A 21,010-nucleotide genomic window follows, 5' to 3' on the forward strand; every position below is an offset into this window, starting at 1 on the left:
TGCAAGCTCCTATAGAAAAAAACGCTGCCGTCCCTTTAAGTGCTTCCACCAATTCTGATGGCGTGGTGATTTACATATCCCATCCTCCCTCCCCCTTCAGGAGAGCTGAGTGAGGATGTGGAGGCTGCTAGTGAGACCACCACAGACCAGGAGGACCAAACCAAAGACAGAGAAAGTGGGGGGGAGAAGGAGCTCACCAAAGGGACAGGTAAGGCCAATATTTACACCACACACATTTAGGAAACTATTCACAGGAAACATGTGGCCCTGCACTTAAATGGTGTTGAACAACCAGACTTTTATCAAAATACTGAGAGCCTTTTTAAGCATTAAACACTCTCTCTAAAATACTCCCACTTTCATGCTGCAGGTTTCCAGGCATTAAATCCCATCAAATACAGTTAGGATAAACTATCAATTTAAATAACATGTCAGGCGACATGTGACCCATGTTTTGTCTTTGCTCAATAGGTGATGTGAAGAGAGGGGCCTGTATGTATAATTCCAGCTGAGCCATGTGTGTACACACATGTGATAGTAAAGCCCCCTTCTCAACTTTGCTGCATACACATACACACACACACACACACACACACACACACACACACACACACACACACACACACACACACACATACACACACACACACACACACACACACACACATACACACACACACACACACACACACACACACACACACACACAGGAACACAGACAACACTTACCTGTGTTTAATGTTATCAGATCAGGATGGTGTTATCTGTGGGCTTCTTTATTGACAGGTGTAGATGGTGAATCCTAAGCAGGGGGTTGGGCTTAGGAAGAGGGGAGGAGCTTTTGGCCTAAACAATCTTTGATCAGAGGGTCCCAAAAGAACGTTTTGAGCAAATTAAATCGGGCTATTTTTCCAGTTTGAATGGTTCAGCATGCATTTGTGGAATTTGTTTCTCTCTGTTTGTTGGACCTATTATGACAATCACTACACCACATGGTGAAAAAAAGATATAAACTTTGAGTAATGTTTGAGTTTTGGTATGATTAGGGTCAGTCTGAAAGACCCTATATTGTTTTAGCAGAAGGACATTTTGCATTGAAAGATGACTGATGATTTTAAAAGTACACCACCAGTTAAGGTTCTTAGAGCAGTATTGCACTGTACTATTGTTGGTGGTACTATAACTAGAAGTACTTAAATTAGAGCAGTTTTTTTTTAATTATTGAAAGAAGAACACTGATGCTCTGTGTGCAGCCAGTGGCAAAAATGTTTTTTCCATAGATTGCAGATGTATGAAAGACGTCAACACTTCTTTAAACACAGAATTTGTACGGCTACCTGTCAAGCTGTGCTGCCCAGCATTATCTCCTCGACATGAATGAAGAATGGTCTCAAAGTTTAAAGCAATCTGAAATTGTAGATTTTGTCCCATATATCGTACAGTATATGTGCATCGCTGCATCTAATTATATACAAAGCTTTTGTTTACAGACTGTATACAGATATCTGAAACATCTGTGTAAATTAAATATAGTTTCATTTTCCTTTTTTATGCACAATTTACTTTGTATGCCTGTGTGCTGGCAGATAAGACATCTCTTATTCAATAGAAGAGAGTTCTGATAATGATGACACTGAACAGTAACAGGCCTGGATAGATGCTTCTCACTTGTCTAACTTCGTGTGTTACTGCAGGATGTTTTGATTTACACTAGTCAGGTTAAAAGCTGGAAAACAATTCAGACCTTTTGCATACCTAAGTTTTTTATAAAGTGTAGGGGAAAAAAACTTCATCACAGTGTTTGAAGCCCAGCCTTTGTAAAATGTCTTTGATATTCGAACTTCTATTTTAAATGAGGCTGAGTTGTTTGTGCTCTTTGAAAGGGCGACACTCTTCTTTGATGGAAGAAATAATGATATGCATGCCTGACTGAATATGGCTAAAAGTATGTTTTAGCACATCAAAATAAAGCACTTTAAAAAGCATTAAAATGAGCTGGCCGATTAATAATTCACTCATACCTGTGGTGCACAGGAAGACGACTCCTCGCATTAGGATTCCTCCTTTTTGAAAGGCATGCAATTTGATACAAGCATATTCAGTTCCTTTCCTCCCCTCTGTCAGTCGCTAATCACCAAATAAGTGTGTTTCTGTGTTTTCACAAAGGAAATATGTGCTTGCATATGAAAAATTTACAGCTTCCCAGCAGCTTATTAGAAACGCTTAGTTAAAAATAGCATGTGCATTAGGGAACCAGGTCTGAGGTTCTGTTTGATGTCAGTGAAAAGGTGGGTGGGTAGGTTGGGGTGGTGGGTTCAAGGCTGTGTTGTCAGCGAAAGGTTGACAGCTGTAGTTTAATAGAAGGGTCCCTTTTTGTACTTCAAACTTTTTGTGATTTGTGATTACAATACCCATGCAAAGTAAGTGCAAAAAAACATCTTGTGGGGAAAGAAAGTGAGGAGGAACTGACAATTCATTCGGTAAAAGAGAGGAGCGCTTGTTTGGGCAAGTGATTGTCTGAAGATTCATCTACAGTAGGCACTCAAAAGGTGTGTATGTTAGAATACGGTGTATGAGCATCTTGGCCAACCTGTTATTTATCTGAAAGGTGCTCGGTCTCCCACTGTCTGAGACTGAGCTGTTTATAAGGTCCATCATTAGAACTGCTGAAGTATTTCTTCTTATCGTTGTCATGTAGCTGTTGAAACAGAGCACAACATTGTACCTTTACAAATGACAGTTACTGTCAGACAGACAGCATTAGTGAACACAGAAAAAAGGCTTCCTCCTTTTTAAAGCCACTGTCAATCTTATTTTCTCTTTCTTGTTCCACAGCTCCTCAGTATTCATTAAAATCATTTAGAGGTACATCAGACGCCTTTGTAAAATGCATATGTATTCAGCATGTCATCTCTTGAAAGATGCCTTCATTATTCTGTTGTTTTTTTTATTTATCTCAAAAGATGATACATACATTTACATGTACAGGCATTCAGACATATGTAAATGTCATATGCTCCCAACACTGCAAGTAATATGGTGCAACTTGTCGTGGTTATGCAGTATATTGTCATATATCCTGAGAGAGGAAAATACAAATTAACAGTTAAAGTAAGTATAAGTGGAATACTACAATCTTAATGTATTTGGACAAAGATGTTCATGTTGACCGTATCTGCAATTTTATCATTCAGCATGATTAGTAATTAAAATGGTAATTTTTAATTCTCGGTATGAAATATGTATAAGTGGATAGCCTCTTTCCTCTCTCTGGCAAAAGGGAAGAGCTTCTGCATAGGAACAGGATCCTTCATTAAAGCAGGTGGTGTATTTATGCAGCAGCTGAATGTATAGGGATGCAGCAAGGAGAAAGCAGGGTGGTGAGTGTAGGGGAGATGGGAAGGTGGAGAGAGCAGGAAGAGGAGGAAGAAGAGGAATTGTTAATACATCTGCAGACTTGGACACTTTGATGTGACACATTCAACATCAATTTATGAGACAGGTTGTATTGAAAGTTATTAACAGGTAAATTAATGTCTTTTTGGTCTTGATTTTTCTGTCCCAAGTGATCAAACAATGTAAGAGATGTGAAGTTAGTCCGAATAAGACTAGGGTTTATTAAGGCCAAATAACTTGAGCTATATACTGTATATATTGGGAAATTGGGAATAATTTTATTTCTAATTATAATGTAAAGCATTGTGGGCTTTTTTAGATGCCATCATATCAGCCATGTTACAGCCTGTCTTTATTCAAACATGGAAATATTTAGTGCACACAGCACATGTTTCTATGCAGTGAATCTCCTTTTACCATCACTTGCCATGCTGGACTTTGTCCCTGTTCGCTTGGGCTTAAATGTTACTGTTGTTAAAGTGTGTAGGAGTATTTTGACATACTTTTGTGGAGCACCAATTAAAGGTGACATGCAGCATTCAATTAACTGCTTCTTTTACACTTCCTGTGTGCAAATAATGCATATTTTGGTATTTCCTTACTAAATTATGCAGCAGAGCATTTTGTTTTATTGTTTTAGCATTGTTTTATGTGCTGAGAATGATAAATTAAATGAAAATATATAGGCAAGATCTATAGTTATACATAATTCCTACCTACCGTTATGCATTTCAGACTGAACACCTACAGCGGAGGTGTTGTTTGATTGCCATGCCGATGATTGAAGCATGTACTGTAGACTTGTAAGAGATAATAATAGAGACAGTGTAAAGAGATTGTAACAAATTATGGTATTTTATATGTCCTAAAAATGTTTTAACGATTTATCTGATTAGCTTGCATTATCTACAGGATGTTCCAAACCTTAGTAGTGTAGGTTTTCACATAGACCAGCTCAAAAGTGCTCTAAATCATGTTAAGTTAAATATCGACACTCAGCCGGTGAAACAGTTTCGATGACGACTGTGCAGCTGTGTGTGCTTACAACTCTGTGTGTTTCCTGTGTGTGTTTTTGGCTCCACATCCACCTGTGTGTTTATATAAATGTGCTTTAAGATGCATATGTGCATGTCCAGGTGTGTTGTGTGCAGGAGAAGGACACTGTAGATGCTGCATTTAGTCTGTATAATGAACATGATGATTAGCATCCCCTAGACCCAGCACTGTGGCATTGCAGTCTGCTCATATTTTACCGTGCTCTACATTGTGCTGTTTGTCTTCTGGTGTTGCTCATTCAGAAACAGACCTACAAAATGTTATGGATTGTTCTCTATAAAACAATGCAGATATGTAGATTTAATATTAGCTGTGGTTGATGCTTATGGTTAGTTACAATCAAATTATTCAAGTTTATGTTAGTGTTACTCTAAACTGGGAGACATTCAGTGCAGTGTTGATTTGTTGTTGCTTTTAAACCCTAAGTAGTATGAGAAATCAGGAGACAGAGCAGTGAAAATGTTTACATATTCATATCACGTCTTTTGAGTGCTTGTCATCCCTCAAATTGTAATTCCTTTTGTCTTTGAAGATAATAGGCCATAAATTGTCCTTGTTTGTGAGCCAACTCCCCGAAAGCTCAGTGTTTATGAGTTTTACCACGGGGTGTCTAATAGGCAAGCACCAGTGCTGTGTCTCAGAGCGTCCTGTTAAGGTGAATGCCATGTCATCCTGTTGTTCAGTGGATTAATAACACTTCTGCTAATTAATATCTCCTTTCAATTTCTTCTAGAATAATTGGCCTCTCTTGGAATCATGTTAGGCTGCATAACACCCTTCTACTTCACCGTTTTGTGTTTTGTTCTTGAACTTCATAAATAATAGTAAATTATTTCATATGTAGCTCCACTATTGGCTTCCTAGTTTAAGGTTTCAGTTTTCCTGTATTTATTTCTACATAGAATAATTACCTGAGAAATACAAGTGAAATGAAGAAATGGAACACTGCCCTTTATTGTTCTGGGCTCTGACACAGACTATAGATAAGTAAAGATGAAAACCTTGATAGAAATGGGAAAAGGAAAACACAATATTCACGTCTGTTAGCATAGCATTTAAAGAGAATGACTTGTAGCACTGGGTGACTTGAATTATCTCCATATTAATGGCCAACTTGCCGAGGGAATAGAATTTAGGATTTTCTACATTACGTGGGGCAGATGCAAATCAGAAGCCCTCTACAATGTGAAGGTGAAAGGTTTTAGTTCAGAAAGTGTACTACTGAGAGGCCTTTAGGTTTGCTATGCAGAGGAATTCCGGACTGAGCTTCAGTTTAAAGTGATTGGCAGACTGTGGCTGTTCTGGGCAAAGTGACAGTAAAGTTGTGCAGCATGGACGGACTGGATGATAGGTTACGTTTTTTACAACCGGAGGTCTGAAGCTGCCTCGGCGAGACAGGAACTGTGGTAATGAGGGGGCAGAGGCTCCAGAGATGATGAGGACCCCATGTCAGTCAGTAGGAGGGGAATTCCCCTCCGAAGCAACAGGAATCTTTTTCCCATCCTTCACTACTTTACATATTGTTTACTATAACTCACATTTTAGAATATGAATACCCTCTCCCAAGGACAAAGCCGATTAATGGCAGCTGTGATTACACTCCTGGAAGATTTCAATGGCAGATGACCTGTTGTGTCTGATTCAGTCTGTGCTGTGTCAGTCACTCTGTCCAATAGGCTTCTTTTCCCCCTTAAAAGCACAACAAGGCTGTGATTGCTCCAGAGACCGGTGCAGTGTGCTGACAGCCCCTTTGCTGCTTGAATAATACAGTCCAGCTATGGGAGGTGAGACAAGGTGCCAAAGTCCAATTCACTTACGGGACTTGACAGCACAAAAGCCTCTGGTTTACGGAAAAGGGGCATGAATTAATAATCACCTAATTGGCTCTTAGGTTTTTTTCTCCACTCCTGCCCTGCCTTTTGTGCTTTCAAACAAAAGTCCACCCTGTGTATCTGTCAGAAGAGGTTAGGTGTGGATGGGGGATCTGTGTCTAATGACCAGGCAGAAGAGGTCAGGCTAACAGACAGACTCCTGACAGACATTAAGGTCACTGACGGAGGGGGAACCCAGAGTGGTCTCTGTGGAGGACTAGTTGTGAATGGGACAAGTATTGTTAATCTAACCAACCACGGAGGTTTAAATACTGTCATATACTGTGGTTTTGGGTCTAAAAGTTCCTTTAGAGTCATACAGGGCCTAGTGATGAGACTGTCACTTCAAGAAGAACTCGGCCAGATTGACAGCAATATTTATAATTATAATGAAAGAGAAAACAGCAGGAATTATTCTTAAAAAAAAATTAACAACACCTTTTTACAGCTTTTTGTGGTTGTATTTTTTCTCTCCCAGCTACTCCCACCAAAATCACATCAGAAAGATAAACTACACCTCACCTCTAGTTGTTGTCAGCTATACAGCCACAGCACATCTCACCTTTCTGTTCTTTCTTGACAGTACATTGCTCCTGTGATAGTTGTATATCCTGTTCCATCAGGACCTAATGTTTTGGTCATTGGTTCTGATCTGCTGTTATTGTAGATCCATATGTCTCACGTGTACGAATCTGTGCTCGGACACAAGTGTCCAATGTGCCATGTTAGACTGTGCCTAATGACAAAAATCTCTATTACATTCCCAGCTTTTCAATGTTGCGGTCATTTTTTTCATCACCCTTGACACACAAAAAAAAACCTGATACAGTAGTTGGATGTTAGTCATGGTGCCGGTGATGGTGTCGGGGTGTAGGGTTCTTAAGAGAGGCGATTGATCAGATTTATAGGGTCCTAATAGGCCATGACGAGAAAGACTTTCTGAGTAAGCCTCTCCAGCCCCCCCCCCCCTCTCTCTCTCTCTCTCTCTCTCTCTCTAACTCTCTCTCTCTCTCTCTCTTTCTCTCTCTCTCTCTCTCTTTCTCTCTCTCTCTCTCTTTCTCTCTTCTCTCTCTCTCTCTCTCTCTCTCTCTCTCTCGCTCTCTCTCTCTCTCCCCCCATGTCTTTCTCACACACATAGAAATAACACACCCTTAACTAGAGCTGGTTTGGGCCCCCTCTATAGCAGCTCTCCAGTGCCTTAGCATAAACAGCCACTTGTTTAACCTCTCTGGTGTTAATTGAGTAATTGTGGAAGTGGAATATACTTATAATCAATTGTGTTTATCCTCTTAATAGTGAGACTGAGAGGATACTTGTGTCTACTTAATCCATGCTTACTTTCTGTATTGAATGTATGTACCTTAAAGCTGTGGCACGAGCCCGACGTTACCTACTCTTTGAGTCTCCGATTTTTTTACACTACCTCTCTCTTACTAAAGTTCAGTAATTTCCAGTGAATGGCAATTTTTCATATTTAAGTTGTCGCAGCTGCTTTGCTTGTTTCTTTTATGGTATTACTGAGCAGCTGATGAAGAGACAAAAAACACAGATGCAAAGACCAGTGTTTCCTTACTAACTCAATAGGCCGGCTCAAAGAGAAATCTTTTTTTTTTTAAGGAAAACATATTATCATTATTAATTATGACCCCCACACATGTGAACGGTCAAAAGATCAACCAGATTGTTAAGATGTGAAAGTAACCACAGATGACCATCCTTGTTTTCCTCGAGAGATGAGTTCAGGGGAAGTAGTGGACTGAAGTGGAGTTTAGGAAAAGGAGGAATTGGTGAGGACAGTGCCATGACTGAGAGGTTAATGTCAGGGAATGGGAGGTTCCTTTTGTTTAACATTCCCTTTGTTTATTGGCGGATGTGTTTAATAGGATTGACTGTGACTGGACCCTAATAGGGCCTCCCTGGCTGATCCCAGTGTCTCTAGGAGATCTCGCAGGCTGCTCTGTCCAAAGCCAGGTCCCCCACTGGGTAATCAGCTCAACTGCCCTCGTCCTGATTGGAGCTGACATTTTAATGTCTGGAGCAGAAGCGTGGTCAGCCCTGCTTAACCTGACCCCCCGACCAACCACCCCTCCCCTACCAATGCCCTCTGTTCTCAATTTACCCTTTCAGGACTGTACAAATCAGGCCAAATTTAACTCTTTATGGGCTTGTTAGGGGTTGGCAAGACACCTGCTTAAGTTTCACAGAGAATTCTTTCCACTGGAGACAAAGCGTGATGTTACTGCAGCTCCCCCATGCTGGCCCTCAGCTAAGCCCTTGCTTAGCTGAGTGCTCAACTGTGATGCCTTTCTGTGTGCCACCTCTAGTTTCTCTTTTTCTTTATAAAGTGGAGTGGTTTTAAAAGTGGCTCCTGTGTGAGGCCTTGCTCTGCAGACATGATATTTTTTTAATATTGGTGCTGTTTGCATTAAAAGGATTAGCCGTGTGATTCAGTTTGTGAGCTATAGTGAAACACTTGAGGTCACTGTGTAGGTGACTATAATGGAAATCTTTTCAAAGTTTGGCAGCCACCCGACAATAACTGTAGCCCATTTTTACATTTCCACGGACTGAGCTCGCAAGCATGGCTGTATCCTGTGAATATGCTGGGGTATGACTAATCATCAATCTGATGCCATCTTTGAGCCCAATGGCATGTTCTTATGTCTTGAAAATCTTTGCGTTAAATGAAAGCTTGTTGTCATATGTGACCTAGCTTTGAGAAAATATCGAGATTTGCTCAGGGGCTTGAAAAGAGGTTTTCTAATCTTCTGTCCTCTTTTTCTCTTTGTCACAGTCCACTTGCACAGAACTACAACACACCGGAGAAGGATTAGCTGGTTACAGAAATGCCAGTGAAACAGAGAGTTTCACTTGCAATCCCCTGCTTTTGGAAACAAAGAACTGAGGATTTTTACAAACTGGGTCAAACTGCAGGCACTGCTTGATTTAAACATGTATTTCTTGATACCTTAAAAATGGCCTGATCACTCTTTTAAAATGAATTCAAATTTTGGCAATGCAGAACTGTGACTATTAGTCAAAATATATTTTGTGTTTGATTACACAAGACATGATTGCAGACCTTATAGTGTTAGCTTTTTTTCTTAAATATGCAAGCATTACAATATCAGCATCACTTAACTGGTAAAACAAATCGTTCAAATAGAATATGCACACTTTTGAGCATCACATGCATGTGAAATATGAATGGTCCATAAACTGCTATACAGGTAAAAAAGTAATTACAGAAACAAGTTGTGTTTAAAGTTGAGTCGGGTGTGGATCTCTTTACCCTTCTTGCTGTATGACGAGGTCGCAAGATGTTTATGTACCTTGTCTCAAGTTAAGAAACTCATGTGGACTGAAAATATGTGGTGAAACCTAAAGTTGCACCCTGTGGCAAATTAATATTTTCATTAGCGGTTTATGGTGTTGTATGATATCTTGACAAGCCAGCATTGAAAGAAACAGCTCCCCTGCAGCAGCATGGGAAGACAAGCAAAAAGTGGTGTTTTTTTATGGGGAGACATGAGTTGGATAACAACACTTTCTCTGCCCAATTCCCATTAAATGCAGTTATATCACATTTAAGAAAGGCATTCCAAAGCCCTTTATCCACAGTGTTATTGATTGACCTCCTCCCAGGCTGCCAAGTCCTCACCTTGACATGTCTGCTCTCCTCTCTTCATCCCTCTCTGTTCGTGTGCATCTTTGTGAATCTGCAGCAGTGTCTGGCCACTCGGAACGGCACCAGTCAGATTCCCCAACCCCCTCCAAAAGGCCGTCTTCACGGTCAGAGACGTCCGAGAGCCCGCTCTCCTCAAAGCGTCCCAGGACAGCTGAGAAGAGCGCTACGGAGCAGGTGAGAGTAACAAACCACACAATTTTGATAACAGTGATGTCTTCAGATGTTCTCGAAACTCTCTGTTTTTAAAACTCTTTGAATTAAGGGACTCTTGCTAAAGGTTATCTCATCCTCAAGTACCAGGCCCTCATTATGAGCTTGAAAGTTACACACCAATTAAAAAAGAAGAAATGTAAAAATATACTTCTAATCATTTTAGTTAGTTATCTCGCTGACCCTTTTTATATTATGCAGGGTTTTTTTTCCAAATCTACTAAAAAATATTTTAGCCTTTCTGCTGTAGTTGCAGTGCTAATTGTGTATAAGGTGGAAAATCAATATAGTATTTGACAGATGAGAGCACTTTGAAGTAGGTGCCAAGACTCAGTGGTGCTCAGTATTACACAGTTGTCTGTGATCAGAGGGATCTGCCTGCTTGAGGGAAGGGGGGCCCCAATCTTCCGCCTGATCTACAGCTCCTCTTCAAGCAGGCCAACTGTGCTCACCACATCCATTTCACCCCATTAACCCTTTGTGGATCTGTTTTTTCCCCTTCTCTGTCTCCGTCTCTCTACCACCCAGATGTACCAGTGCCCCTACTGCAAGTTCACCAACACAGACCTGAATCGTCTCAGAATGCACGTGATGACGCAGCACTCTGTCCAGCCCATGTTACGCTGCCCGTTATGCCAGGACATGCTCAACAACAAGATCCACCTGCAGTTCCACCTCACACACCTTCACAGTGTGGCTCCTGACTGTGTGGATAAGCTTATTGCCTCAGTAAGTTCTTTGTTATGTTTATTTTGCATGTGATTGGTTATCAGGTGGTTGGAAGTGTTCAAGTGTTGACTCCAATATCAATTTTATCTTTCTCAGCCTGCAATGCTTTTGAATCATTTCCATTACCAACCTGCATATTCCAAAGTAACCTGATGTTTTGTTAGATAACTATTTATTAGATTGGCAGGGTCAAGTACAAATTGTTTATTCTGGTCACCCAGCACCATAGCAAAGAGAATGCATAAGTACTTCAGGAAATGCATTAGCCATAGTTCATATAAGTCAGGGAATGCAGTGAAGGAAAAGCACAATAGATGAACAAATGTATGACCATGCTGTCTGGGTAAGCTGTATTATATACATAGCACCGATCTCAGATTTGATTCCAATTTCTCTCTCCACTCTTTCCCATATTGTGTCTGTCATTATCTACACATTTACATGAAACCACAGCCAGTCGAAGTTTTGCTGTATAAGCCCAACATATTGATACTTTTACACATTATGTCCGTTAGATTGCAGACAATGGGTTAGGTCAGGGACCAGTGAAAGGATTTAGCAGTGCCAAGAAGATAGCTCTTAAACAATTCACCCTGGAGTGGCTGCCTAGCCGTGAGAACAATTGTCATTCCTGTCTTCCCTCCTCTAAATTGCCAACATTCAGTCCTTTATCAAACATTAAGAATGCTGTTAATTGCGAAATGTCTGCAGGCAATCCCATTGGCTCATTGAAAATGATTGTCCCTTTTAAGATGCATATTTTTCTCCTCTTTGCATTGTCTTAATGTGCCCATCATCAGAGAGCCTTTCTCCAGCTCTTTTCTAATCACAGTCATTTGGGGAGGGGAACTCTTAATCTGTTTTTGTATTTTTTAATGATTTCAAGATGAGCAAGTCTCTTAGCTCCCAGTTCATTTATTACTACACTGACATTCTTGCCATGTCTTTGATCACCTGTGTCCTAGTCAAAACAAAGCTTTTCATGAGGAAAATGTTGAAATGTTTGTTACACAGATTAATCCAAATTTAATGAACAGTTTTCCCACTTCATGGAATTCAAGTACAAGCAATGTAAATGTTATTATTCACTGCAAATCAGGGCTTGTATAAAAATGTGTCTATTTATAGACTGTGTAGAAAGCAAAACACTGTTCAAAAAAGTGTCAATGTTCAGGTCCATTCCTACGGGAAATAACATAATAACTTATTTTTTGAGTATGTTGTTTGAGTCCTGTGGTCTTCGACTCAAGTTAGATTTATATTAGCTGCAATGCACTGGGGCACCATTTTCTACCTAGAGAGAATAGTTTCTTTGCTTCCTATAATGCTAATCAAGTGGAAATAAAATTGTATTTGCCCTGTTTTCTAGTAAATCACTGAGCAAATCTTTTCTATGTTCTATGCTGTGAAGTTAAATAGCCTGCTGGACAATCACAGAGTAAAACATTACTCTGTCTGCTGCCTAGCCATCTTCATCCCCCATCTAGAAAGTAAATGGCAAGCACATTAGTATGGTAGACGGCAATATTTATTTCTTTTATAGAGGTAGTAATGTACTGAACCACTACAAGAGGGCCGTGATAGAACAGAGGTAATATAACACACATTAAAGCTAGCACATTTTTATAACTGGTGAATGCAGATGGGAAGGTACTTTATCCTTTTCACATGTCTAAGGAGAGCAGCCTAATTAATTCTGATATAGGTGACTTTTATTTCTTGCCAGCATGCATAATGATGCGTTCACTCTCCCACCCTTCATCCACCTATCGTCTTGAACTCCCTCCTTTCCTCCCCCCCATGTGTCTCATGCCTGTCTCATATACAGTACATAGATACAGTACTGTGTGTGTGTGTGTGTGTGTGTGTGTGTGCGTGCGTGCATGTGCATGTATATATATGCAATCCCAGTACTCACTCTGTCTCATTTTCTGTCTGTGTAAGATAGGGATAATGAATATAATTGTGCTTCATTAATTCTGAGTCAGGCTGGATGATAGCCATTTTGAACTATGTTTGCCAATTAGGCGGTCCAAATTAAAAGTGACCTTGGGATACTCTGCACTTTCTACTAATCGCCTGATGAAGCCGTTGTCTAGAAACAGTCTACTTTGTAATGTAAATCATTGCTTTTTGGTTTTGTGACTTTCAATGTTGTTTGCATTAATTTCCTCTTTTCATTTTGAAGAGATACAGAGGTAGCAAAAACAAAGAAGGAAATGGCTCGATGTTTTCTGTCAAATTTGTGACCACACTAACCAAATAAAGTCTGTACTTTGGGATGGAAAGTGTTAACTGCTCTACTTAATCTTGAAACTCCTGTTGCTTGAGGATGATTCCTCCATGTCATATAGCCTGAGTGATATAGCCTGCAGGCTATATGACATGCTACAGTACGTCCGGCTGTCTTCTCACTGTGCCTTTAAAGGAGTAATTAGAAAGCTTATAGTACATATGGTAAATTGACCAAAGCATCAACCAAACAGATCTGACCACAGCTTTTACTTTTCAAAACAAATTCCACCAGGATGGTTTCCTTAATATTTGTTCTCCTTTTGTCTCCATCACTTGACAAATCTTTTTAATATATGACTTGAAATGACTACCTATAATTCTTAAGGCTAAGAGTGAAAGGTGAAAAATCACTTAAAATTGATGTTCACCTGTGAACCAGAAGGGAAAAGAGGAGCGATTTGGTAGAGTGGTATGAATTGAAATGCAGCATGTAGAGTGAAGCTGAATAATCTGTTTGTGAAGTTAATTGAGGGAAGGTGAAATAGACAGTGCCCCATCTTCCAACCTCATCCAGTTTCAGCCGATGATTATTGTTCAATAGGGAACGTTAATGAATGATTTTAATGAATTATCAAGTGTTTGGGGTAAAAAAAAAGGTTATCAGAAGGAGACATATGAAGAAAGTTAGGGGAGAGCAGCAAGAATAAACAGAGATTGCTGTCATTCACACATGATTGACTCCAACCTTTTGAGAGCAGGGAGTACCTGGGTTTTTCGCTGTACTTTTTCAAACAATACTTATTCGTCCTTGAAATATTTGAATCAAGAAAGTAAAAAGAAAGATACTCTCCCCAAATTTTAAGTGCAAACCTTATTATCATCAAGTAAATTGTTTTTCTTTTGATACTACTGTTTTATTAAGGAGCACACAGTCTAACTTAGCAATTATTTATTTTTAATTGGCATTTGTCACTGTACTACTTAAAATTCTGTAGCTAAAGCTGAGATTTAAGATGGCTGGACTTAGTTTACTTACTTTTGTCCTTTATTACAGTAGTCATTTTTCAAGAGTTTTTTCATTAGTCTTATTGTATTAGTCTCCCTCATAAATCTTTTAGCTGGCTGAGATATTGTATGACATGCGGTCCATCAGTCTAATTGCGGCAGCAGAAATAGGCACAAGCTAAAGCACAGGACTGTGAAACTTAACATTGACATTCATAAGTGACGTAAGCTCATGCTCTTTGAGCTCTCTGATTTGTCTAACCCCCTTCTTGGTAACTTTGTGTATCCTCTTTTTTGTGTCTGTAGTTTTCCTGCAATCATTTAAACTTGAATATTAAACTACATCATCACTCAGCGTGATTATTCACACTGGAATTTCTTTGTGCTTTCTTTTTCCAGGTAACAGCATCTGAAGTACTGCCAGCAAGCATGTTTATACCTGTTCCTAGTCCAGACAGAGAGTCCCAGAGCACCCCTCATGCTACAGCCAACTCTAACTCCGAAGATACAAAGAAGCAAGCTGGTTAGTACCTGACTCTTAGAGATGTGGGGGTTACTTTAGAGTAGTAGTAGTAGTAGTAGTAGTAGTAGAAGAGTAGTATAAATACATAAATCAATTTCAGTAATAATCTACGCTTTCTGTAATGACCATAGTATCGCCACATGGGAAGTCATGACTGAGTGTACACTAAAGGAGATTGAACTAAATAATATCCCTTTATAACTATGTATGCATACACTGGTGCAATACTAAGTCAGTTGTTACTACATAGACTGAAAATAAAGAAGCATTATTCAGGTATTTTAGTGTTTTATAAAATAATTGTGTTGGTTATGGTTTCATTACATTTTAGACAGACAGTGTAATGAAAGACAATGCACTTTTTTCATGCTAAAGCCTTCATTTACAATAAGACAATATTAACGATGGTTGGTATTCATGCGCCTTGTAATAAGTCATTGTCCTTTAACTTTTTACACCTTCCCAAGGGGTGCCCACACAATGAGTGCTTTATTGTCCTTTCTTTACTGTGGAAAAATGAAACATTACAAATGTAGACACTTAATGAATTGCTCTCTTCTCTTGGTTTATTTATTCACAGATGCATCAGATGCTGGCCCAGAGAAGGGAGTGTCAATTGCTACAGAAATAGCTGAAGCTCGCAAGTCACCTCTGGAAGATCAACAGTCGGAGAGGGATGATGCCACAGGATTTTTGTGCTGGAAGAAAGGCTGTAATCAAGTGTTTAAATCCTCCAATTCCCTCCAGATGCACTTCAATGAAGTTCACAACAAAAGGCCCCAGTTGCCGGTTTCAGATCGCCATGTCTACAAGTACCGCTGTAACCAATGCAGCCTGGCCTTCAAGACTGTGGAGAAACTACAGCTCCATTCGCAGTACCATGTGATAAGGGCAGCCACCATGTGCTGCCTCTGCCAGCGAAGCTTCAGAACACTACAGGCTTTGAAGAAACATTTAGAATCCAGCCACCTGGAGTTGAGTGAAGCTGATATCCAGCAGCTTTATGGGGGCTTATTGATGAATGGTGACATTATGGTCATGGGTGACCCATCCCTTGGTGAGGAGCATGGAAGTCTGGGAGAAGATGACAAAGAGGGAGATGAAAGTGACCCAGAGGAGAAACAAAGCCCAACAGGCAGTGACTCTGGTTCACTACAGGAGGATTGTGGATCTGAACCTAAACGTGCTTTGCCATTCAGAAAAGGCCCCAACTTTACCATGGAGAAGTTCTTGGATCCATCTCGTCCTTTCAAATGCACTGTATGCAAAGAGTCTTTTACACAGAAGAACATTCTTCTGGTTCACTATAACTCTGTCTCCCACCTGCACAAGGTGAAGAGGGCTCTTCAGGAGTCCACTACTGGCCAGCCTGAGCCTACCAGCAGCCCTGACAACAAGCCATTCAAGTGCAGCACTTGTAATGTGGCATATAGCCAGAGTTCTACTCTGGAGATCCACATGCGCTCTGTTCTACACCAGACCAAAGCTAGGGCAGCCAAACTTGAAGCAGCAGGAGGGATCCCTAGCTCTGCAAGTGCTACTGGTTTAAGTGGCGGCGGGTCCAGCATCAGCACTTCAACACCTAGTCCAAGCCCAGCCAGCAACTCAACTACTAGCTCTACAAACCACAGTTCTTCTGGACTTCAAACAGCTCAGAGTATTCATGGAGGAAATCATATGAGCCAGACTCACAGCATTGAAAGCATGGGGAATTCTTCAGTGAGCTGCCATTCCTCACCATCTGAGAACCATGACGTAAAAAAGTCCAAATTTTCCGAGATGTTGTCTGCTAGGGGGCAACAACAACAACAACAACAACAACAACAACAACAACAACAGCAACAACAGCAGCAACAGCTTCAGCAACAACAGCAATTGGCTCAGGCTCAAGCCCAAGCTCAAGCCCAGCTTCAGCAAGAGCTTCAGCAGCAGGCCGCTCTTTTGCAATCACAGCTATTCAACCCAGCACTTCTGCAGCACTTCCCAATGACAACTGATGCACTTCTCCCCCTGCAACAGCAGCAGTTGCTATTCCCTTTCTACATCCCTGGAGCAGAATTTCAGCTGAACCCGGAGATCAACATCAGTACCTCAGCACTTGGCCTTGCCGGATCATCCACCTCCTCACTGCTGGAAGATCTAAAAAACTCGGCCCAGCAGGCCCAGCAGAGTTGCTTGCAGCAGCAATTGATGCATCATCACCTTCAGCAGCAACATCAACAACATCAACAGCAGCAGCAGCAACAACAGCAGCAGGCTCAGGGGCAGATGGCACTGCTGCAGCAGAGTGCAGCTCTTCTCCAGCAGGCTGAAAAAAAGCAGAGACAGACCTCCTCTCAGAATGAGAAAGACCGAGAACTACAAAGAGAGAAGGGCAAAAGTGAAAGAAATGAGGAATATCTTAACAAAGATTCTACAGACAGTAAGCCAAGAGAAAAGAAGGACATTCAGCACATTTCAATAAACATAAACCATGATACTGGCTTGCCTCCACCAAGAATTGCTTCAGATGCTCGAGGAAATGCAACCAAAGCCCTGCTGGAAAATTTTGGGTTTGAGTTAGTAATTCAGTACAATGAAAACAAACAGAAAGCTCAGAAAAAGACAGCTGGAACTACAGGATCAAGTGGTCCAGGTGGGATAACAAGAGTGGTTGACCCCATTGAGGGATTAGAGAAACTGGAATGTGAAGCCTGTGGGAAGCTGTTTTCAAACATACTGATTCTAAAGAGTCACCAAGAGCATATCCACCAGGCTTTCTTTCCATTTCGATCCCTTGAGAGATTTGCCAAGGAATACAGAGAACAATATGATAAACTCTATCCACTGAGACCCCCTACACCAGAGGCTGCTCCTGCTCCTCCACAGCCTCCTCCTCCACCTCCACCTCCTCCACCCCAAAGAGCTCCCACACCAAATATTCCTGTCTCTGCTGCCTCACTCACACCTCCAACAGTATCTACCCCACAGCCACAAGTTCAAATGGCACAAATTCCCATTCCAATGGATTTGCCCCTCTTCTCGCCGCTCATGATGCAGACCATGTCTCTCCAGTCCTTGCAGCCTCAGCTACAATCTATTGAGCCAAGCCTGGCATCAGACCTGGCCCAGCTCTATCAACAACAGCTTACTCCAGCCATGCTACAGCAGCAGCAGAACAAGAGGCCACGGACACGCATCACAGATGACCAGCTTAGAGTGCTGCGACAGTACTTTGATATCAACAATTCGCCAAATGAGGAACAGATTAAAGAGATGGCAGACAAGTCAGGGCTACCACAAAAAGTCATAAAGCACTGGTTCAGAAACACCTTGTTTAAAGAGCGACAGCGCAACAAAGACTCGCCCTACAATTTCAATAATCCACCAACAACAACTTTGGAGGACACAAAAATTGACTCAAAACCTCCTTCCCCTGAACCTCAGAAACAAGAATACTATGGAAGTAAGAGGTCATCTAGGACCAGATTTACTGACTACCAGCTAAGAGTGCTACAAGACTTCTTTGACGCCAATGCTTATCCTAAAGACGATGAATTTGAACAGCTCTCCAACCTACTGGGCCTCCCCACTCGTGTTATTGTTGTGTGGTTCCAAAATGCTCGCCAGAAGGCAAGGAAAAATTATGAAAACCAGGGTGACGGGGCAAAAGAAGGCGAAAGACGAGAATTGTCAAATGATCGCTATATCCGCACCTCAAATTTGAACTACCAGTGCAAGAAATGCAGTCTGGTTTTCCAGCGTATATTTGATCTAATAAAACACCAAAAGAAGCTGTGTTACAAAGATGAAGATGAGGATGGACAATATGACAGCCAAAATGAGGATTCACTGGATTATCCCAATGACTGTTATACTCCCTCTGGGTCTTCCTGTCACACCCCAATGCCCTCCTCTTCAAGTCTTTGCCCACTTCCACCCTCCACCTCTGCATTCTCACATCTCCCATCCACTGAGAAAGAGGAGGCATCACCAGCATCCACCTCAAACCTCTATGATGAGAAACCCAAGCAGTTACCAGCAATTTCTGCTGATCCACGAGAAAATCAAACCTCTATTAAGCAGGAAGTTGTGCATCAACCCCAATCTGAGCCACAACACCATAGATCCCAAAGAGAAGAGAAGATTCAAGCTATTTCCAAGCCCATCAAACATCCATCTCCTTCCTTCTCTCAGCAACAACAGCAGTGTGGTCCCTCAGCCTCTCAGACAAGCCAGGCCTCATCACAAAGCCCTCATGTGAGCCTCAATGCACACCTGTCTTCTGCCACACAACAACTTGCACAACAGATGATCCAGTATCAGTGTGAGCAATGCAAGATTGGCTTTCCCTCCTTTGAGCATTGGCAGGAACACCAGCAATTACACTTCCTTTCTGTGCAAAATCAATTCATCCACCCTCAATTCCTAGACCGTCCAATTGATATGTCTTTCATGCTATTTGATCCCAACAATCCTCTATTGGCAAGTCAACTACTCTCTGGGGCAATGCCGCAGATTCCCAGCAGCTCTGCCACCTCTCCGTCCACCCCCACCTCCACAATGAACTCCCTGAAGAGGAAGTTAGAGGAGAAAGCTGGCACAAGTCCAGGAGAGAACGACAGCACAAATAGCGGGGAAGAACCACAAAGAGACAAGCGGCTCAGAACCACCATCACACCTGAGCAGCTAGAGATCCTTTATCAGAAGTATTTGTTAGATTCAAATCCTACACGTAAAATGCTTGACCACATTGCTCATGAGGTGGGATTAAAAAAGAGAGTAGTGCAAGTCTGGTTCCAAAATACCAGAGCTAGAGAGAGAAAAGGTCAGTTTAGAGCAGTAGGGCCAGCTCAAGCTCATCGTAGGTGCCCTTTTTGTCGAGCTCTTTTCAAAGCAAAAACTGCCCTTGAGGCACACATTCGCTCTCGTCATTGGCATGAAGCCAAACGTGCTGGATATAATTTAGCTCTTGCTGGGATGTTACCTGATCAGGAGGGTATGCAAATAAAAATAGATGCTCTAGATACATCAAGCTACTCCCAACTGGCCCCAACAAACAGTGATGGGCAAAGCTCCTCTATGTCACCAGTGAACAAAATCATGGATTTGTCTCCCAGGGCTCTACTGAGCCCTTCATCCATTAAAGTTGAAGGAATGGAAGATTTTGAGAGTGCAACCATGTCCTCTGTGAACCTCAGCTTTGATCACAGCAAACTGGATAATGACGACTGCTCTTCTGTGAATACAGCCATCACTGACACAACCACAGGTGATGAGGCCAATGCTGATAATGACAGTGCTGATGCAAAGCACGGCCAAAATAGCGGTGATTACCTATCTAAGTCTGGGGGCACAGCCCCCAACCTTGAAACTGATGACCAGATGTCCTCTGGGCTAGTAAGCCCTGCAACAAGCTATTATGCTAAGGACTATGAAAATGAACATATAATTGATCACAGTGAGACGTCCAGCCTGGCAGATCCCTGCTCACCAAGTCCCGGGGCCTCAGGTACCAGGAGCATCGACAGCGGAGATCGACCTGGCCAAAAGCGCTTCCGAACCCAGATGACTAACCTCCAGCTGAAGCTCTTGAAATCCTGTTTTAACGACTACAGGACTCCCACTATGCTGGAATGTGAGGTACTTGGCAATGACATTGGACTTCCAAAGAGAGTGGTTCAGGTGTGGTTTCAAAATGCTCGTGCCAAGGAGAAAAAGGCAAAGCTCAACATGGCCAAGCACTTCGGAATAAATCATACATCCTACGAGGGCCCAAAGACTGAATGCACTTTGTGTGGTGTTAAGTACAGTGCTCGCCTCTCTGTTCGTGATCACATTTTCTCCCAACAACACATCTCTAAGGTGAAGGATACCATTGGCAGCCAGATCGATAAGGAAAAAGAATACTTTGACCCAGCCACTGTCCGCCAACTTATGGCCCAGCAAGAGATGGACCGCATTAAGAAGGCAAATGAAGTTTTAGGACTAGCGCAGCAGCAGGCCATGCAGCAGCAGGGTTTATTTGATAACCCTGCAATGCAGGCTCTCAATCTCCAGTCAGCTTATCAAAATCTGCAAGGCATCCCACCTGTCCTTTTGCCAGGGGTTGGCAGCCCCTCTCTTTCCAGCTTTAACTCATCTAATTCAGGTATGTATCCATTTGGATTCTACACTTTTTAAAAGCTAAAACTTGAGGTGCATAGTTGCAAATGTATTTTATAACTGAAATGTAACTTACTAACCAACTACAGTAATCATGTATTGCACTTACATAGAAAACCTAGCAAAAACAGTAGAACACAATACTTCTCATCA

General features: G+C 41.6%; 1 protein-coding gene across 2 annotated transcripts in view; it reads left to right on the forward strand.

Moving 5' to 3' along the window:
- zfhx3b (zinc finger homeobox 3b) overlaps positions 1-21,010 on the forward strand; it is a 136,785-nt gene that overhangs the window by 108,682 nt on the left and 7,093 nt on the right. For both annotated transcript variants that reach the window (XM_068731092.1, XM_068731093.1), the window contains exons 6-10: positions 101-208; positions 10,049-10,185; positions 10,750-10,950; positions 14,590-14,713; positions 15,294-20,843. In XM_068731092.1, the coding sequence (XP_068587193.1) occupies positions 101-208; positions 10,049-10,185; positions 10,750-10,950; positions 14,590-14,713; positions 15,294-20,843 (6,120 nt within the window). The remainder of the gene's footprint in view (positions 1-100; positions 209-10,048; positions 10,186-10,749; positions 10,951-14,589; positions 14,714-15,293; positions 20,844-21,010) is intronic.

Source organism: Cebidichthys violaceus, unplaced genomic scaffold, assembly GCF_023349555.1.
Source record: "Cebidichthys violaceus isolate CVI_PGR_0920_01 unplaced genomic scaffold, fCebVio1.0.p SCAF_5, whole genome shotgun sequence".
NCBI lineage: Eukaryota > Metazoa > Chordata > Actinopteri > Perciformes > Stichaeidae > Cebidichthys > Cebidichthys violaceus.